A 13839-nucleotide genomic window follows, 5' to 3' on the forward strand; every position below is an offset into this window, starting at 1 on the left:
AGACTCCTCTACCTGGGAGTCCCCTGGTCCTTTCCCTGCCCCCTAGGGATCTCCTGTCTCGGCCGAAACACTGCTCCCCTAACCCAACCCCCAGCATCTTCCCTACCTCCTTGACCCCCAGACCTGTCCTTCAGTTTCCTAACCTCCCCTGTCACCTCAGCCCTGGGTTTCTTAGGGTCTTGTGGTCCCCAGTCCCCTAATCCCATTCCCCTAACCCCAGGTCTTTGCCTCAGCCTCCCTAGCTCCCTTCTTTGGCCCAGGGAGCAGCTGAGGACACCAGTTCTCCCACCTTGGGCCTCTCTCCGTGTCCCCAAGATCTCTCAAAGCCCTGCAGGCCAACTCTGCAGGGGCAGATGGGGTCCTGCTGTGCAGGAGCACGTGTGAAGGGGATGGGGGCTGGCACCTGAGGGCGCAGTGCAGGGCGTGGGGTGGGCCCCAGCACCCGAGCTGGTGCAGTGTCTGACCTGCCCCATGGGGCCGGCCTGTCCTTGCCCAGCCTCTCCTACCACTCTGTCTTTGTCCCTCCTGGCTGCCGCTGCCCGGCTCATCTCTCCCTCCGTGGTTCGGGGTGCGCTCTCTCGCATCTGTCTTTCTCAGATGCCCCACTTCTCTGTCCTCTGGTTCTGTGTCTGCCGCCACCTGTCTGTGTCCTGTCTCTCCACCTCCCTCTCCATGTCTGGCTCTGTCTCCCTCAGGTCCCAGGCCCAGCCCCCTGGGCCTCAAGTTCACTCTCTGTGGGGCTAGGGGTACTGCTCAGGCCCAGCTCTGCCCCATGCTGCACCTGCCCCTTGGAAGATACAGAGGCTTATGTGACTGCACTGCCCCTCTCCTGGATGGTTTTCCTCACTGACCCCCACTATTCCCATCACTCTCACCCCCACTTACCTCCTGTCTCTTGGAGTGATTCCTCATTGATCCTCTTCCCCTACCTGTTCTCTCCTCTCCACTTGCCATGGAGGGTCACTGCTCTGAGTGACCCCATCTTCTCCTGCCACCTCCCCACCTGCCTCTTGGGGCTGGAAGGGAGTGGAGAAGAGGCTCACACAGACTCTTCCCCAGGCTTCATTCTGCCTGGGCCACCACAATTCTGGGGATACTTCTGTTCTTCTCATTTCCAGCCCAGGGCTCACCCCAGCCTGACACTTCTTGATCTCTGGGTCTTTCTCCTTCGCTCAAGGTCACTCATTGGACAGGGCAGTATTGTCAAAAGAGCACTGGACTGGGAGTCCTTTGGTCTGCTTTTCATCAGCTAACCTTCAGTTTCTGTCCACCTATGTCCCCTCCGTAACTCTCTCCACAACTCTAACCGCCCATCCCTTAGATAGGGGCCTGGCCCAGGCCCATCACTTTGAGCCTTGGACCCCTGGTGGGGCCGGCCTGTGGCCAGCAGGGGCTTCCATCCCAGTTATGAGGAGCCTGGGGCCTCTTGGGCTTGGTTCTTCAACCCACTGAAGAGCCGAGAGCCATGTCACTGGACCCAATCAAGGCCTTAGTTTCTTCCTTCCCCTCCTGCAAGGCCTTCCCCAGGTTTCCCTTTCTTACTTATGAGACAGTGGGTCTGGGCCTCACAACAAGGGGATGTTCAGGCTTAGGTGCCTCCCCGTCCCCCAGACAGTCCTTCAGCCCCAGTGAACGTCACCGTCAGGCACCTCAAGGCCAACTCTGCAGTGGTGAGCTGGGATGTTCTGGAGGATGAGGTTGTCATCGGATTTGCCATCTCTCAGCAGGTAATGCTCCACTGTCCTCAGGGGGAAGGACACATCAGGACAGTAGTGGCAGATGGGGGTAGGAGTATGGCAGTGGTGGTGATGGAGAAACAGAAAGGAAATAGGAACTTGAGGCAAGGGAGATGAACAATTTGGACATATGTCTGAAAATTGGGGCCCCATTCAGACATATGTCTGAAATTCTCTAGAAGAGAATCAGTCAGTGAGGGAGGGTTCGAGAACTTTCAAGTGGAACACAGAAATTAAGGGCATGGTTTTGATCTCAGAGACATCTGCATTTAGGACCTAGCTTCAGTGCTTACTAGATATGTGGCCTTGGGCAACTTCCCTAACCTCTCTGAACCGGTTTCCTTCCCTATAAAATGGAGATATTGATAGCGGAGGTGATGGAATGAAGATTGTATATGTAAAGGCTTTGTCACCACTGGGAGGTGGGCAGGAGCGGGGCTGGTCACTGAGTGTTGACAGCAGTGACCGGCGCTTGTCTGCAGAAGAAGGATGTGCGGATGCTGCGCTTCATCCAGGAGGTGAACACCACCACCCGCTCGTGTGCCCTCTGGGACCTGGAGGAGGATACGGAGTACATAGTACATGTGCAGGCCATCTCCATTCAGGGCCAAAGCCCAGCCAGTGAGCCTGTGCTCTTCAAGACCCCGCGTGAGGCTGAGAAGATGGCCTCCAAGAACAAAGGCAGGCCTGGGTCACTGTTAAGAGGGATGGGGTGGGGCGAGGGGTGGTCAGGACCAGACCAATGGGTGGCTTGAGGAAAGCTCTGTCTCCTTCCCCTTACCCCCTGCTGGCAAGTAAAGCGGTACCTGAGAGAGAGAGGGTTCATGCTAGTCCCCGACAAGATGCTGGGCATATAAACTCCCTTTAGACTCGGTCCTATCACTGCCACCCCAATTAGCCATCAGTGCATTCTAGAATGTACATTAGATGTGTGGGCACCTGTAGAAATCAGCACTGTTGTCTTGGGCTTGGCCCTAGAGGAGTGGCTGAGGGAGGAAAGGAGCACTGGACCTAGTGTCTCTCCCGACAGATGAGGTAACCATGAAAGAGATGGGGAGGAACCAACAGCTGCGGACAGGCGAGGTGCTGATCATTGTCGTGGTCCTGTTCATGTGGGCAGGTGAGTCTGGCCTCCGGGCCCTTTTTCTTCCCTCAGCCTCTGAGAAATGGAGAACTCTGACCAGCCCGTTCTCTCATGAATACAAAGGGTAAGGGGTTTAGACATCTCTAAGGTGAAAAGTCTCCAAGTCCTGCCAACAACAGCTCTGGGAACCAGATCTGACCCCTTCTCTACCTCACTCTTCACCAAAAAACCAGCATATTGTTAGCTGTCTTATAGGATGAAATGAGTACTTGCCTTTGCCCTCCCTCAGAAGAGGTGCAGCTTCTTGGGGCTGGACACTTCCACAGGCCCTTTACCTTTGGTCATGGCTACAGCCCTTTTTTCCTCTTCTGGGGTGCTGTGCCTCCAAGGGGTCCAGGCCTGGTAAGCTCAGGGGAAATCACTGCCTGGCCTTGGGACATTCTCCTAACCTACTCACCCTTCTAGACCCAGCCACCGTGGCTGCAAGACAGCCATGGTAAAAACTCCCTCAATCTGTCCATTAGAATGGCCCTCCTGCTTCCACACCCCCATGGCATACTGTTCACTCCTCTCTTTAGCCTTTCATATGTAAGTTAGTTGGGCTCTTGTCTCTTTCCTTTACCTGTGGTCTGTGAGCTCCCTGAGAATGAAGACCAAGCTTTTTGTTTGTTTTGTTTTGTTTTTTGAGACCCAGGTTGGAGTGCAGTGGTGCAATCACAGCTCACTGCAGACTTGACCTCTTGGGCTCAAGTGATCTTCATGCCTTAGCCTCCTGAGTAGCTGGGACTACAGACATGTGCCACTATGCCTGGCTAAATTTTTATTTTTTGTAGAGATGGGATCTTGCCTTGCTATGTTGCCCAGGCTGGTAAAGGCCAAGTTTCATTCATCTTTGTACTCAATTCAACCAGCATTTACTGAACAATCACTCCAGCCCAAACAGTAGTGCTACAATCATGACTAAGAAGACCCCTGTGCCTGCAAAGAACTGTCTGGGCGAAGCCAGGCCCGAACTTACTTCTTTTCTTCTCGTTTACTCTTTTAAATTTTTCTTTTTCATTTTCTTGGGCTGAACTTAACTATAATCCAATGTGATGAGTGCTATAATAGTATCATGTAGGAGAGCAGAGGGAATAACTGTGGGTTAGAAATCAGGAAAAACACAGAGGAAATAACATGGGAACTGAGCTTTGAAGGATAAATAGGAGTTCACCAGGCAGCCAAAAGAACAGTGTTCAGGGCATGGTATGTTCAAGAAATAAAGTAAGTTCAGTTTGGTTCAGGGCAGCTGCAATCCAAGAGAGAAGGTGGAACGTGGGGGAGTAAAGGATGGCGAGGCTGTAGTCTGGAGTCTTTTGAGGGATTTGAATACTATGCTAAAGCTTTATTAGCATGGTGGTTGAAAAGGCAGGCTGTATTGTAGAAGCATTTGGAAAAAAATGTTCCTTAGGCACACAGAATAACAGGCACTTGGAAAAATGAGGCAAAAACAAAGGGTTGTACAAAAGAGGAGGTTTGCTTATGGTGCGTTATTAGATTTGGCACAGACAGTATTTATATAATCATAACAATATAAACATAGTGAATTAACCCAAAATTGTGATGTAATTTTGTTAGGATAATAGGGAGGGAAGTAGAGGAAGTTGTGATGCTTTATCTGCCCCGGTTGGAAGTCAACAGATTTCTAAAATAGATCAAGAAATAACATTCTAAATATAGAAGTAAAATTGGGAAAACACCTAGAAGGGCTGGAGTTGGCTGCCTTAATACTGTCTGACTTTCAAAAAACATTCTGTTCATGTATTATTAGTTTGATAAAACTAAGCATTTAACAGACTGCAGGCCCTGGTGTTTATGTCCTAGTTCTGCCACTGTGTGACCTTGAGTTAAGTTAGTGAAACTCTCTCTATATCAGTGTCCTCACTTGTACCCTGGGAATGATAATAATAGGTATCCTCACAGAGCTCTGAGGATTAAGTGAGATAGAATATGTCAGTGCACAGCACAGGGCCTGGCACAAGCTCAACAAATGCTATTATTGTTTCTATTTTCCCCTCAAGAAAAACCAGAGCTGTTAAGAGATTTTGTTTGTTTGTTTTTCTTTGAGACAGAGTCTCACTCTGTTGCCCAGGCTGGAGTGCAGTGGTGTGATCTCGGCTCACTGCAACCCTCCGCCTCCCAGGTTCAAGCTATTCTCCTGCCTCAGCCTCCTGAGTAGCTGGGATTACAGGCACCTGCCACCATGCCCAACTACTTTTTGTGTATTTAGTAGACGGGGTTTCACCGTGTTGGCCAGGCTGGTCTCTATTTCCTGACCTTGTGATCCACCCACTTTGGCTTCCCAAAGTGCTGGGATTGCCGGGCACTGTGGCTCATGCCTGTAATCTCAGCACTTTGGGAGGCTAAGGTGAGCGGATCACCTGAGGTCAGGAGTTCGAGACCAGCCTGATCAACATGGAGAAACCCCATCTCTACTAAAAATACAAAATTAGCCAGGTGTGGTGGTACATGCCTGTAATCTCAGTTACTTGGGAGGCTGAAGCAGGAGAATCACTTGAACCTGGAAGGCGGAGGTTGCAGTGAGCTGAGTTGGTGCCACTGCACTCCAGCCTGGGCAACAAGAGTGAAACTCCATCTCAAAACAAAAAACAAAACCAAAGTGCTGGGATTACAAGCGTGAGCCACCGTGCCTGGCCGTTGTCAGAGGTTTAAAGGAAAGGAGGGGAGGAGATATGATCAGACGCTTATTGTAGGAAGATCAGCCTAGCAGCAGTGAAAGGGGTGGCTCATGAGGGCACAGGTGACAACAGGAGCCAGAGGGCAGAGGGAGGGCGCTACAGTAGTGCAGGTGAGGCACAATCAGGAGAGACCATTGGCAAGCACTAGTGGGAAAGAAGCAGGGGAGGCAGGAACCCAGGCCCTGGCCTCTGACTGCTCACTTGTCCCCCTCAGGTGTCATCGCCCTCTTCTGCCGCCAGTATGACATCATCAAGGACAATGAACCCAATAACAACAAGGAAAAAACCAAGAGTGCATCAGAAACCAGCACACCAGAGCACCAGGGCGGGGGGCTTCTCCGCAGCAAGGTGAGGGCAAGACCTGGGCCTGGGTGGGCCACCCTGTGCCTTGTGCTCTGGTAATCCCTGGACTGAAGAGGGGGTCAGCTCGGGGCCTGGCATGGCGACAGCTGGGCAGAGCCAGACTTGGCTGCTGCCTGTGTGACACAGGGACACTGCAAGTTGATTCTGGATCCTCTCCTTTTGCAGGGTGCCAGGGGCCAGTGGTGATTTGAAAAAAAAAAAAAAAAAAGGCAGTGAATGGGGAGGGCAGAATTCTTGGTTGGCGCGGGACAACAGGAATGGGATGTCTGGCTCATTCCTGCTCCTGCTGTGCCTTGTGACCTTGGGCAGGTGCTTTACTGCTGTACTTTCATTTCCTCTTCTGTAAAACAGATATGAAAATCTTTTCAGTGCTTGCCCTGAGCAGCTAAGAAGACAGACAGTAGAGAATGTGAGAGGATCTCATGATCTCATGGTTCTGACGATGATTATCCAACAAACATCTGGCCCTCTCTACATCTCCTCTTCCCTCCATCTCCTTGTACCCTCTGGCTTACTGTCCTCTCTCTGGAGCACTTTCCTGAAGCCTTTTATTAACCCCCATCTCCAGAAATACCTCAACAATGTCAGTGGCTGAGGCTGCACTCAGAGGGATGACTACTGGGGGTAAACTGGGTGCCAGGGGCCATGGGCCCAGGACCCAGTCTTGGCCATTCAGTTGAGTGAGGCTGAAGGCTGGGTTTGAAAAGGCAGAAAGACAAGACATCCAGGCAGGGCTTCTCTTTTCCTTCCACAAGGGACAAGAGCCTGGCTTATTTAGGCTGCAGCCCTGCTGCTCCTCCCTTCCTTCTTCTGTCCTCTGTTTCCAGCCTTGCAAGAAGTCTATTCAATTAGTCCTGGCCGCTTCTCTCATTTTTTTCCTCCCAGTTTCCAAACAAGCCCTCAGTGAACATCATTGAAGCGTGACTGCCTGTCTGCAGAGAGAAGGATTCCATTTTTCTTCTCAGCTGGTCCCCGGGCCCACGGGCACAGGGAGAGGGACAACTGCAGCAGCGGGGAGGAGGTGCAGCTAGCTGCAGTTTTCTCTTCTCCTTGCCCTAGTCAGATGAAGGAGGCTGAACTACAAACCCAAATTCTGCAAAAAATAAAATAAAATAAAAATAAGCCACAAAACTAAAAGGCCTGGCCCCATTCTGGAAAAGGCAAAGCTGCATGAGACACAGCCTTCTGCCTCCTTGCCTCTCCGGGACTGGCTTCCTCTTTGAGAAAATGCACAAAGCCCTGGGAGATGACAAGCACGAGGACTGACGCAAGCTGTGTCTTTCAGACCAAGGAACATCAGAGAAGCTGTGGGGCTGCCTGCCATGCAGGATCATGGCTGCCATCAAGCCTTTTCTGGATTCAGCCATCAAGGACATGTTTGTGGTATGATACACACCTTTGCAAGTGTGTAAGATGTTACCTGGTTTGTCTCTTTTGGAAAACAAAAATCAGAAGGCCGCACTCTAGAGGGCAGAGAGATCCCCCCGAAGACTGAGCTGGTTGCCTGCATCCTCTATCTTCTTTGACCCTTATGACTGTAAGATCATCAGTTGGGGGTCTTAGGAAGACCTGGAAGGTACTGGTCTAATTTATTTAGGAAGTATCTCTTGGAATTTCAGAAATGCTAGCTTGGACAACTGAAAAGTCACATCACATCTGGCATTCTGGGGGTTACTAAAACACCCCTTCTGGAGTGGAAGCTGCTGGAAGGCAGGCCTGAGCCATTCACCACAGACAGGAAGAGCAGCCCTGGCTATCACCACTGGCCTCTGGGGTCTTCATATCTTGCCATCTCATCCAGGGTTCCGTGAAAGTTACCCAGGGTCCTCATGTCCTTCCTTAGAGCCTGAGTGGTGTGAGGTGACAGGTCTCTCTCTCCACTTCCCCTTTCTGGCTTAAAAAAATGGTGCTTGATGAGGGAAGGTAGACTCTTTCCTAGGACTGACGAATTATGGCTGCCAGATACCTGCATGGGAAGAGGTGGACCTCTGCATCTTCCATTGGCGGCCAAGGATGGGTGTGGGTGAACCACACCTAGCACAAGCCTGGTACTCAGCAAATATTTGTTGAAATGAATAAGAGCATCGGTCCCCAAGCCAGAGAGCCAGAAGCCATCACCCAATGACCGCCCCTTCCTTCCGGTCTACAAGAGCTCTCAAGGCTGGGTCTGCCACCACTCTGCTTTGCCCAAGTGTGGCAGCACTGGGGAGGAGAGACAGGATAAAGGGCAGATGTCAGCAATACTAAGGGCTTCCTCATGGGAGGGCATGAGGCTCCACTCATTGTCTTGTGACTTCCATCCCTGCTGAATGGGGCTGCAAGGCCAAGGCTCCTTAGGGGAGAGGTCCTTACCTCTGATCCACTTAGAGCAATAACCACTTTTTAAATGTAAAATAAAAAGACAAATGAAAAGGCACATCCTTGTCTTCTGGTAAATGCCCAAATGTTGCCCTCTTTTTCTGGCAATTGGCAGCAAGTCAGGATGTGTGGAGGAGGGAGTCAGTTCTCTCTCTCCATTTTGGCCTGCAGCTTCTTAGGGACATGCCTGCCAGCCAAGTTGGAGTTGGAAGGGAAATCTCAAACAGATGGGGGTGCACGTGTAGGAGAAGAAAATAGCTGCTCCATCATCCTATGACTGAGGCTCCCCCAAACCAAGCTTGGGCTGCCTTACTAGATAGGTATGCAGGCTGGTACTCAGTTTTTAAAACAAAGGGTTTTCCCCACTGGATGGGGCTGGGTGCTTTTCCTGGCCAAAGGAATGCAATTCCTGTTTCTCCCTAGGGTAAGGAAGGAGTGAAGGGGAACAGCAAAAGCTGCTTTCTGCAGCTCAGTATTCATAGCCTGCTGTTCTAGACTGTTAAAGGAACACCATTATGATCCCAACAGCAGACTGAAAGAGTAATGATGATATTAGCCAAGGAGCAAAAACCAGTAAATGGGGCACCTCAAACATTTCCTGTCCAGGGCCAGGAAGAGCTTGGAAAGAAAATGTCCAGTGAGCAGGGCTTAGAGTTGACTGTTTTAGAAGGTTCTGAAAGCAGAGGGAAAGAAGGTTTTAGAGGCTGCACAGCAAAGTAGGAAACTGAGTTGCACACTGAACTCTAACCCAAACCTCAAAGAGGTATTTCCTAGGCCCTCTGTACCCATCTAGTGCCAAATGATGGAAAAGCCCCGAAGTCAGCACTAGGTATAGTATAGTCAGTGGGGCTCAGGGAGCTCTGCTAATGGGGGTTTCCTGTCTTCAACTTAATCTGTGCCTGTGGTACATCATAAAGGGTATGACAGAAAAAGAGGTAACACTCTTGGCTTAGATAAAACTCCATTACCTTTACCTCCCTAAACTCCCAATTGTGTAACAGTTGAGCCTTCCCTGAATCTACTGTCGTTGCAAAGTCGAACCCTACACAGCTAGACTTGGGATGTGATCCTTTCACCACCATCACATAGATAGATCCACGGACATTTTCTCACAACTGTGGAAAGACACAGGCAGGTCTCTGAGACCAAGAGACCTTACTTGCAGACTACAGCAGGCCTGTGGGAGAAATGTTGGTCTGAGAAGCAGGAGACCCTGCTTTGTAATCACCTAACACCTCAAGCAAGTTAATTCTCTGAGGTTAGGTCTTGGTGTCCTCATCTGCCAAAAACAGAGAATTTAGAAGATTCCCAGACTCTACCTACTTCCTACAATAGGAGCCAAGGTGCCTCCTCCTAGGAACATGAGGGAAACCTCAGGGTCTGAGGGGAGGAAGACAGACTGGTGAGTGTTTCTATGAGGCAAGAGTCCTTTTCTCCTCCTACTCTTGTCCCCTAGTTTTTCAGAATGGGCCTTCTCAAGAATCCATTTTTAAGAGTTTTGGTTCAACCCTGAACAAAAATGTACAAAATCTCACCAACCCATTAATATGATGCTTTAGATTTATTTCTGATTCTCTTTAAACCTATGTGACGGTTACTGGAACTTGCATTTAAGAAGTAGCCTCCAAGAACAAATCGCTTCTATAAATGGGACACCCTGCTCACCGTCCTCCCTTGCCCAGCTCCATCAAGCTCCATCGGTACAAAATATTACCAAACCTTCAAATGTGACTTGAAGTGGAAGGAAAACTTTGTATACAAATAGTTCCTAGTCAGGTGCAGTGGCTCATGCCTGTAATCCCAACACTTTGGGAGGCCAAGGTGGGTGGATCACTTGAGGCCAGGAGTTCAAAACCAGCCTGGCCAACATGGTGAAACCCTGTCTCTACTAAAAATACAAAAAATTAACCAGGAGTGCAGCCTGGGCAACAGAGCGAGACGCTTTCTCAAAACAAATAGTTCCTTAGTGATATATTTCAGGACTATCACTTAGACTGCTTTAAAGGTTATCCAAAATATTATATTCCACCCCCTTCTCAATGGGTGCTGGGAGGGCCAGATTTTCCGTCTATGGCATGTCCCAGTTGTCACAGGGGGAGGACAGGTGGGGAGGAAGGACAAGGCGGGAGCCTGTTCATTTAGGAATTCCACCACTGACCAGCTGATACTTCCTGTGACACGTGGATTTTTTTTTTTCTCTTTTCTGACAGGTGCTCTGGCATACAGAGCAAGCATACACTAAAATCAGCTTAGGAAAAATTGTTTTCTCTTAGAAAAGCAGAATACTAAGAGAAGCAGGGAACTCCACTTTCTAGCTTTAGGTAGTTGGGTTTTTTCTTCCAATAAAAGCTCAAAATAGGCTAATTAGAGAACGACCCCATTCCTCTTGGAGAAGGTCCATTTCTCCTTTTCCTCTTCACTTTTCCGTAATGTAAAATGAACAAAAGATCCTATCTACATCTGACAGGAACAAAACAGATATGCATAGGTTAAGGAGAGTACCTCAGACTGAGACAAGAATGGTAAGTTGCTGAGTACTTCGCAAACTTACATTGAGTCTTTTGCATGGACTCAATACTATATTTTATCTAGAATTTATAGACAAAACTTATAGCACAGCAGGCCAGACAGCACGGCTAAACATGTTGTTACTTGTTCTCTCAACATGAACTCAGATTTTTAAAGCACTGGCTAACATAGGTGACAAGTTATTATTACCTTCCCTTTTCTCCTTGCTTCTGGGGGTAAGTCTAAGAAGCTTTGGTTCACGAAAGGGATCTAAGGAACACTATGTCTCCCACATCTACCCACACTTATCCAATCTTCACCCAGTTTTTAGGAGCCGCAGTTTCTTGAGAAACTGGGTTATGAACAACCATCAATTCTGTATCACTGATTCTGGTTTCTTACATCCCCTTCAAAGAGAGAATGCTCTGGGATAGCATGGCTTCTTCCCTAATCAGTGCTAGCTCTGGAGAAGCAGAAATAGGGAGGCCAACCACACAGCCATGGGAAGGAATAAAAGGCAATGCCTGCCTGATCAGGGCTGAGCCATCTTCCCCCTCTGCAAAAACTGAGGCATAATGATATTTCAGGCTCTCCCTATGTCAGGCTCCTGACATGCACCACATGTAGCTGCAAATCCCAATCAATTTCAACATTTCTTAACTGCTAGAACACCTTTCTCAACACTGTAATTTACCTTCAGAAGAATAGGGAGCAAGCACCCTCGCCTTCCCAGTACCACATTCTACTAACTGCCGCCCCCCTCCCCACCCTACTAACCTACCTACGCAAAGGAGGAAGGCAAATAACCCTCCATCGAAGCCTACGACAGACCGCCACAGTACATATGTCACTGACGAAGAACTTTTATTTCTTTTTAATGACATTAAACACAACTGCTACAAGAGAAAAAACACAATAAAGAGGAGGCACCAAACTTCAGTTTCATAATTGAAACTGACAACGCAAGTAAATCAGGGCCTGCATTAGAAACTACAGGTTATTTCAGGCTCCTTACTTATAAGTAAACAATGTAAACAGCATATTTTTACTCTGCTTTGTCAAGACCCCCATGGTGGGAATGTCATCATGGATGAAGAAAGCAGTTAAATGCACATAACACTTACTTAAAAAATAATACAGCAAGAATTCCAACTGCAATATTAGACTTAGAGGCCAACACCAAATATAAGAGATATCCAGCTTTGAAAAGAGATGAAAACTCCAGATTCTACCCACTACCATCTTTAAGGCGAACATGCCAGATAATGAGTTTTCTTTGGCTTTGTTTTTTCTTCTTAAAGAATACCATGTTAACCACTAGAGAACAGCTCTCTCCTCCCCCAGTCCAACAGATTTAATTAAGCTGCTAAAGCTTTGGAAAAACAGAATTATTTGAGCTAAGAGGAAATGTGATTGTCACATTTTCTAGTTAACCTGTCACTCATTTGATTTGGCAAAGGCAGTGCTCCTATTACGCATTCAGTCTCAAAACCACATGTACCAGGAGGGCAAGCACATGAGTCTTAGATTTTTGCCTAAGCAAAATCCTGTCCCTTCACTCCTTGGGTTTTCTGTAGGGAACCAGACAGCTGCAATGCTAGCTATTCCAACTACATTTAATTTTAACTATGCTGTGGTACCAAAGGTGGATGTTTGGCATGTCTCACTCCACCAACCTAATTCAGGGCAGCCTGGAGAAGTGACCGATGTAGTAAATGCCAAGTAGGCTAACTAAAATAATAGATTTCGACAACTGCCTTTGAATAGAACTTCTCCGTTGCATTTTGGCCCCAGAATTTGAACCAAATGTTCAAGGAAAAGCAAATCCTCGACTGGATAAAAACAGTAAACACTTAGGGACATTCACCCAAATTTATTGTTGGCTTAAATGACCAAGCTTTCCCCAAGTCAGTTTCTAAAGTGGGGTAGGATGTTTAGAATGCGTTACTTACACAGCAAGATGGGATTGATGAAATCACAAAACCAGACAGACGCTACAGCAACTATGAACAACCTTCACAGAGAATGAACAACAGCACAAATGCCAGACTGCAAAACTTCCCAAAATGATGTCTACAGCTATCTGTAGAGAATAACCGGCCAGGTGCGGTGGCTCATGCCTGTAATCCCAGCACTTTAGGAGGCCGAGGTGGGCGGATAACCTGAGGTCGGGAGTTCGAGACCAGCCTGACCAACATGGAGAAACCCCGTCTCTACTAAAAAATACAAAATTAGGGGCATGGTGGCACATGCATGTAATCCCAGCTGAGACAGGAGAATCCCTTGAACCCAGGAGGCGGAGGTTGTGGTGAGCAGAGATCGTGCCATTGCACTCCAGCCTGGGCAACAAAAGTGAAACTCCGTCTCAAAAAAAAGAAAAAAAAAAAAGAAAAAGAATAACCAACTCCTAAGATATCCATTAAGACAGATGCAGTCTGTCAACTTTGGTTAGAATACCAAACCTTAAGATCAGGTAATGCTTTTTGTGCATAGGCTTAGTCACAACTATATTACATCCATGTTAGCATCTATGTGAAACTAGGTATCAGGGGCTTGACCAAATGAGATGGTAACATCTAGGGTCTAAAGACACCTCTTGTTAACTAATAATGGAGACAAAAGAGTGCCTTTCCACACTCTCCCACAGAATGGAGGCTCCCTAACTAACACTCATACTTAAAGTTGGGGTTCAGCATATGAAACTAAATACCAACTGACACCACAATAGCACTAGCCTGCCCTAGAGTCAAGACTCTGAGTGGGCAGCTCTAAAGAGAGCGAGGAGGCCATCATGAAGAGGCATATCCATGTCTAACAGGTTACAAGAATACTGCCACTAGAATACTAACAAGCAGAGTGGTCACTGTGGGGTAAAAAGAAAAAGGAAAATCCTTGAAGAAAGACAAAGGAGACAACCAGTCTCAAAACCACAAGGTATTATAAGTCTTCTGTCAAAGTAAGATGTATAAGATTTGTAAACACTATTGTGCAAAATAAGTTCAATAAAGAATGAAAAAGCCGGGTGCGGTGGCTCAAGCCTGTAATCCTAGCA

General features: G+C 48.1%; 1 protein-coding gene across 4 annotated transcripts in view; it reads left to right on the forward strand.

Annotated features, from left to right (window-relative positions):
* The window catches only part of FNDC5 (fibronectin type III domain containing 5), a 10220-nt gene extending 1883 nt beyond the window's left edge, over window positions 1-8337 (forward strand). The window contains exons 1-5 of one of the 4 annotated variants that reach the window (XM_011955402.1): window positions 1615-1727; window positions 2219-2417; window positions 2767-2856; window positions 5773-5906; window positions 6273-8337. In XM_011955402.1, coding sequence (XP_011810792.1) covers window positions 2234-2417; window positions 2767-2856; window positions 5773-5906; window positions 6273-6278 — 414 coding nt within the window. In that variant the 5' untranslated portion in view covers window positions 1615-1727; window positions 2219-2233 and the 3' untranslated portion in view covers window positions 6279-8337. Of the gene's footprint in view, window positions 1-1614; window positions 1728-2218; window positions 2418-2766; window positions 2857-5772 lie in introns of those variants that run through there. The other 3 variants (XM_011955401.1, XM_011955403.1, XM_011955400.1) reach the window with 3 other exon arrangements.
* Window positions 8338-13839: the final 5502 nt, after the last annotated feature.

Source organism: Colobus angolensis, unplaced genomic scaffold, assembly GCF_000951035.1.
Source record: "Colobus angolensis palliatus isolate OR3802 unplaced genomic scaffold, Cang.pa_1.0 Scaffold4, whole genome shotgun sequence".
Taxonomy (NCBI): domain Eukaryota; kingdom Metazoa; phylum Chordata; class Mammalia; order Primates; family Cercopithecidae; genus Colobus; species Colobus angolensis.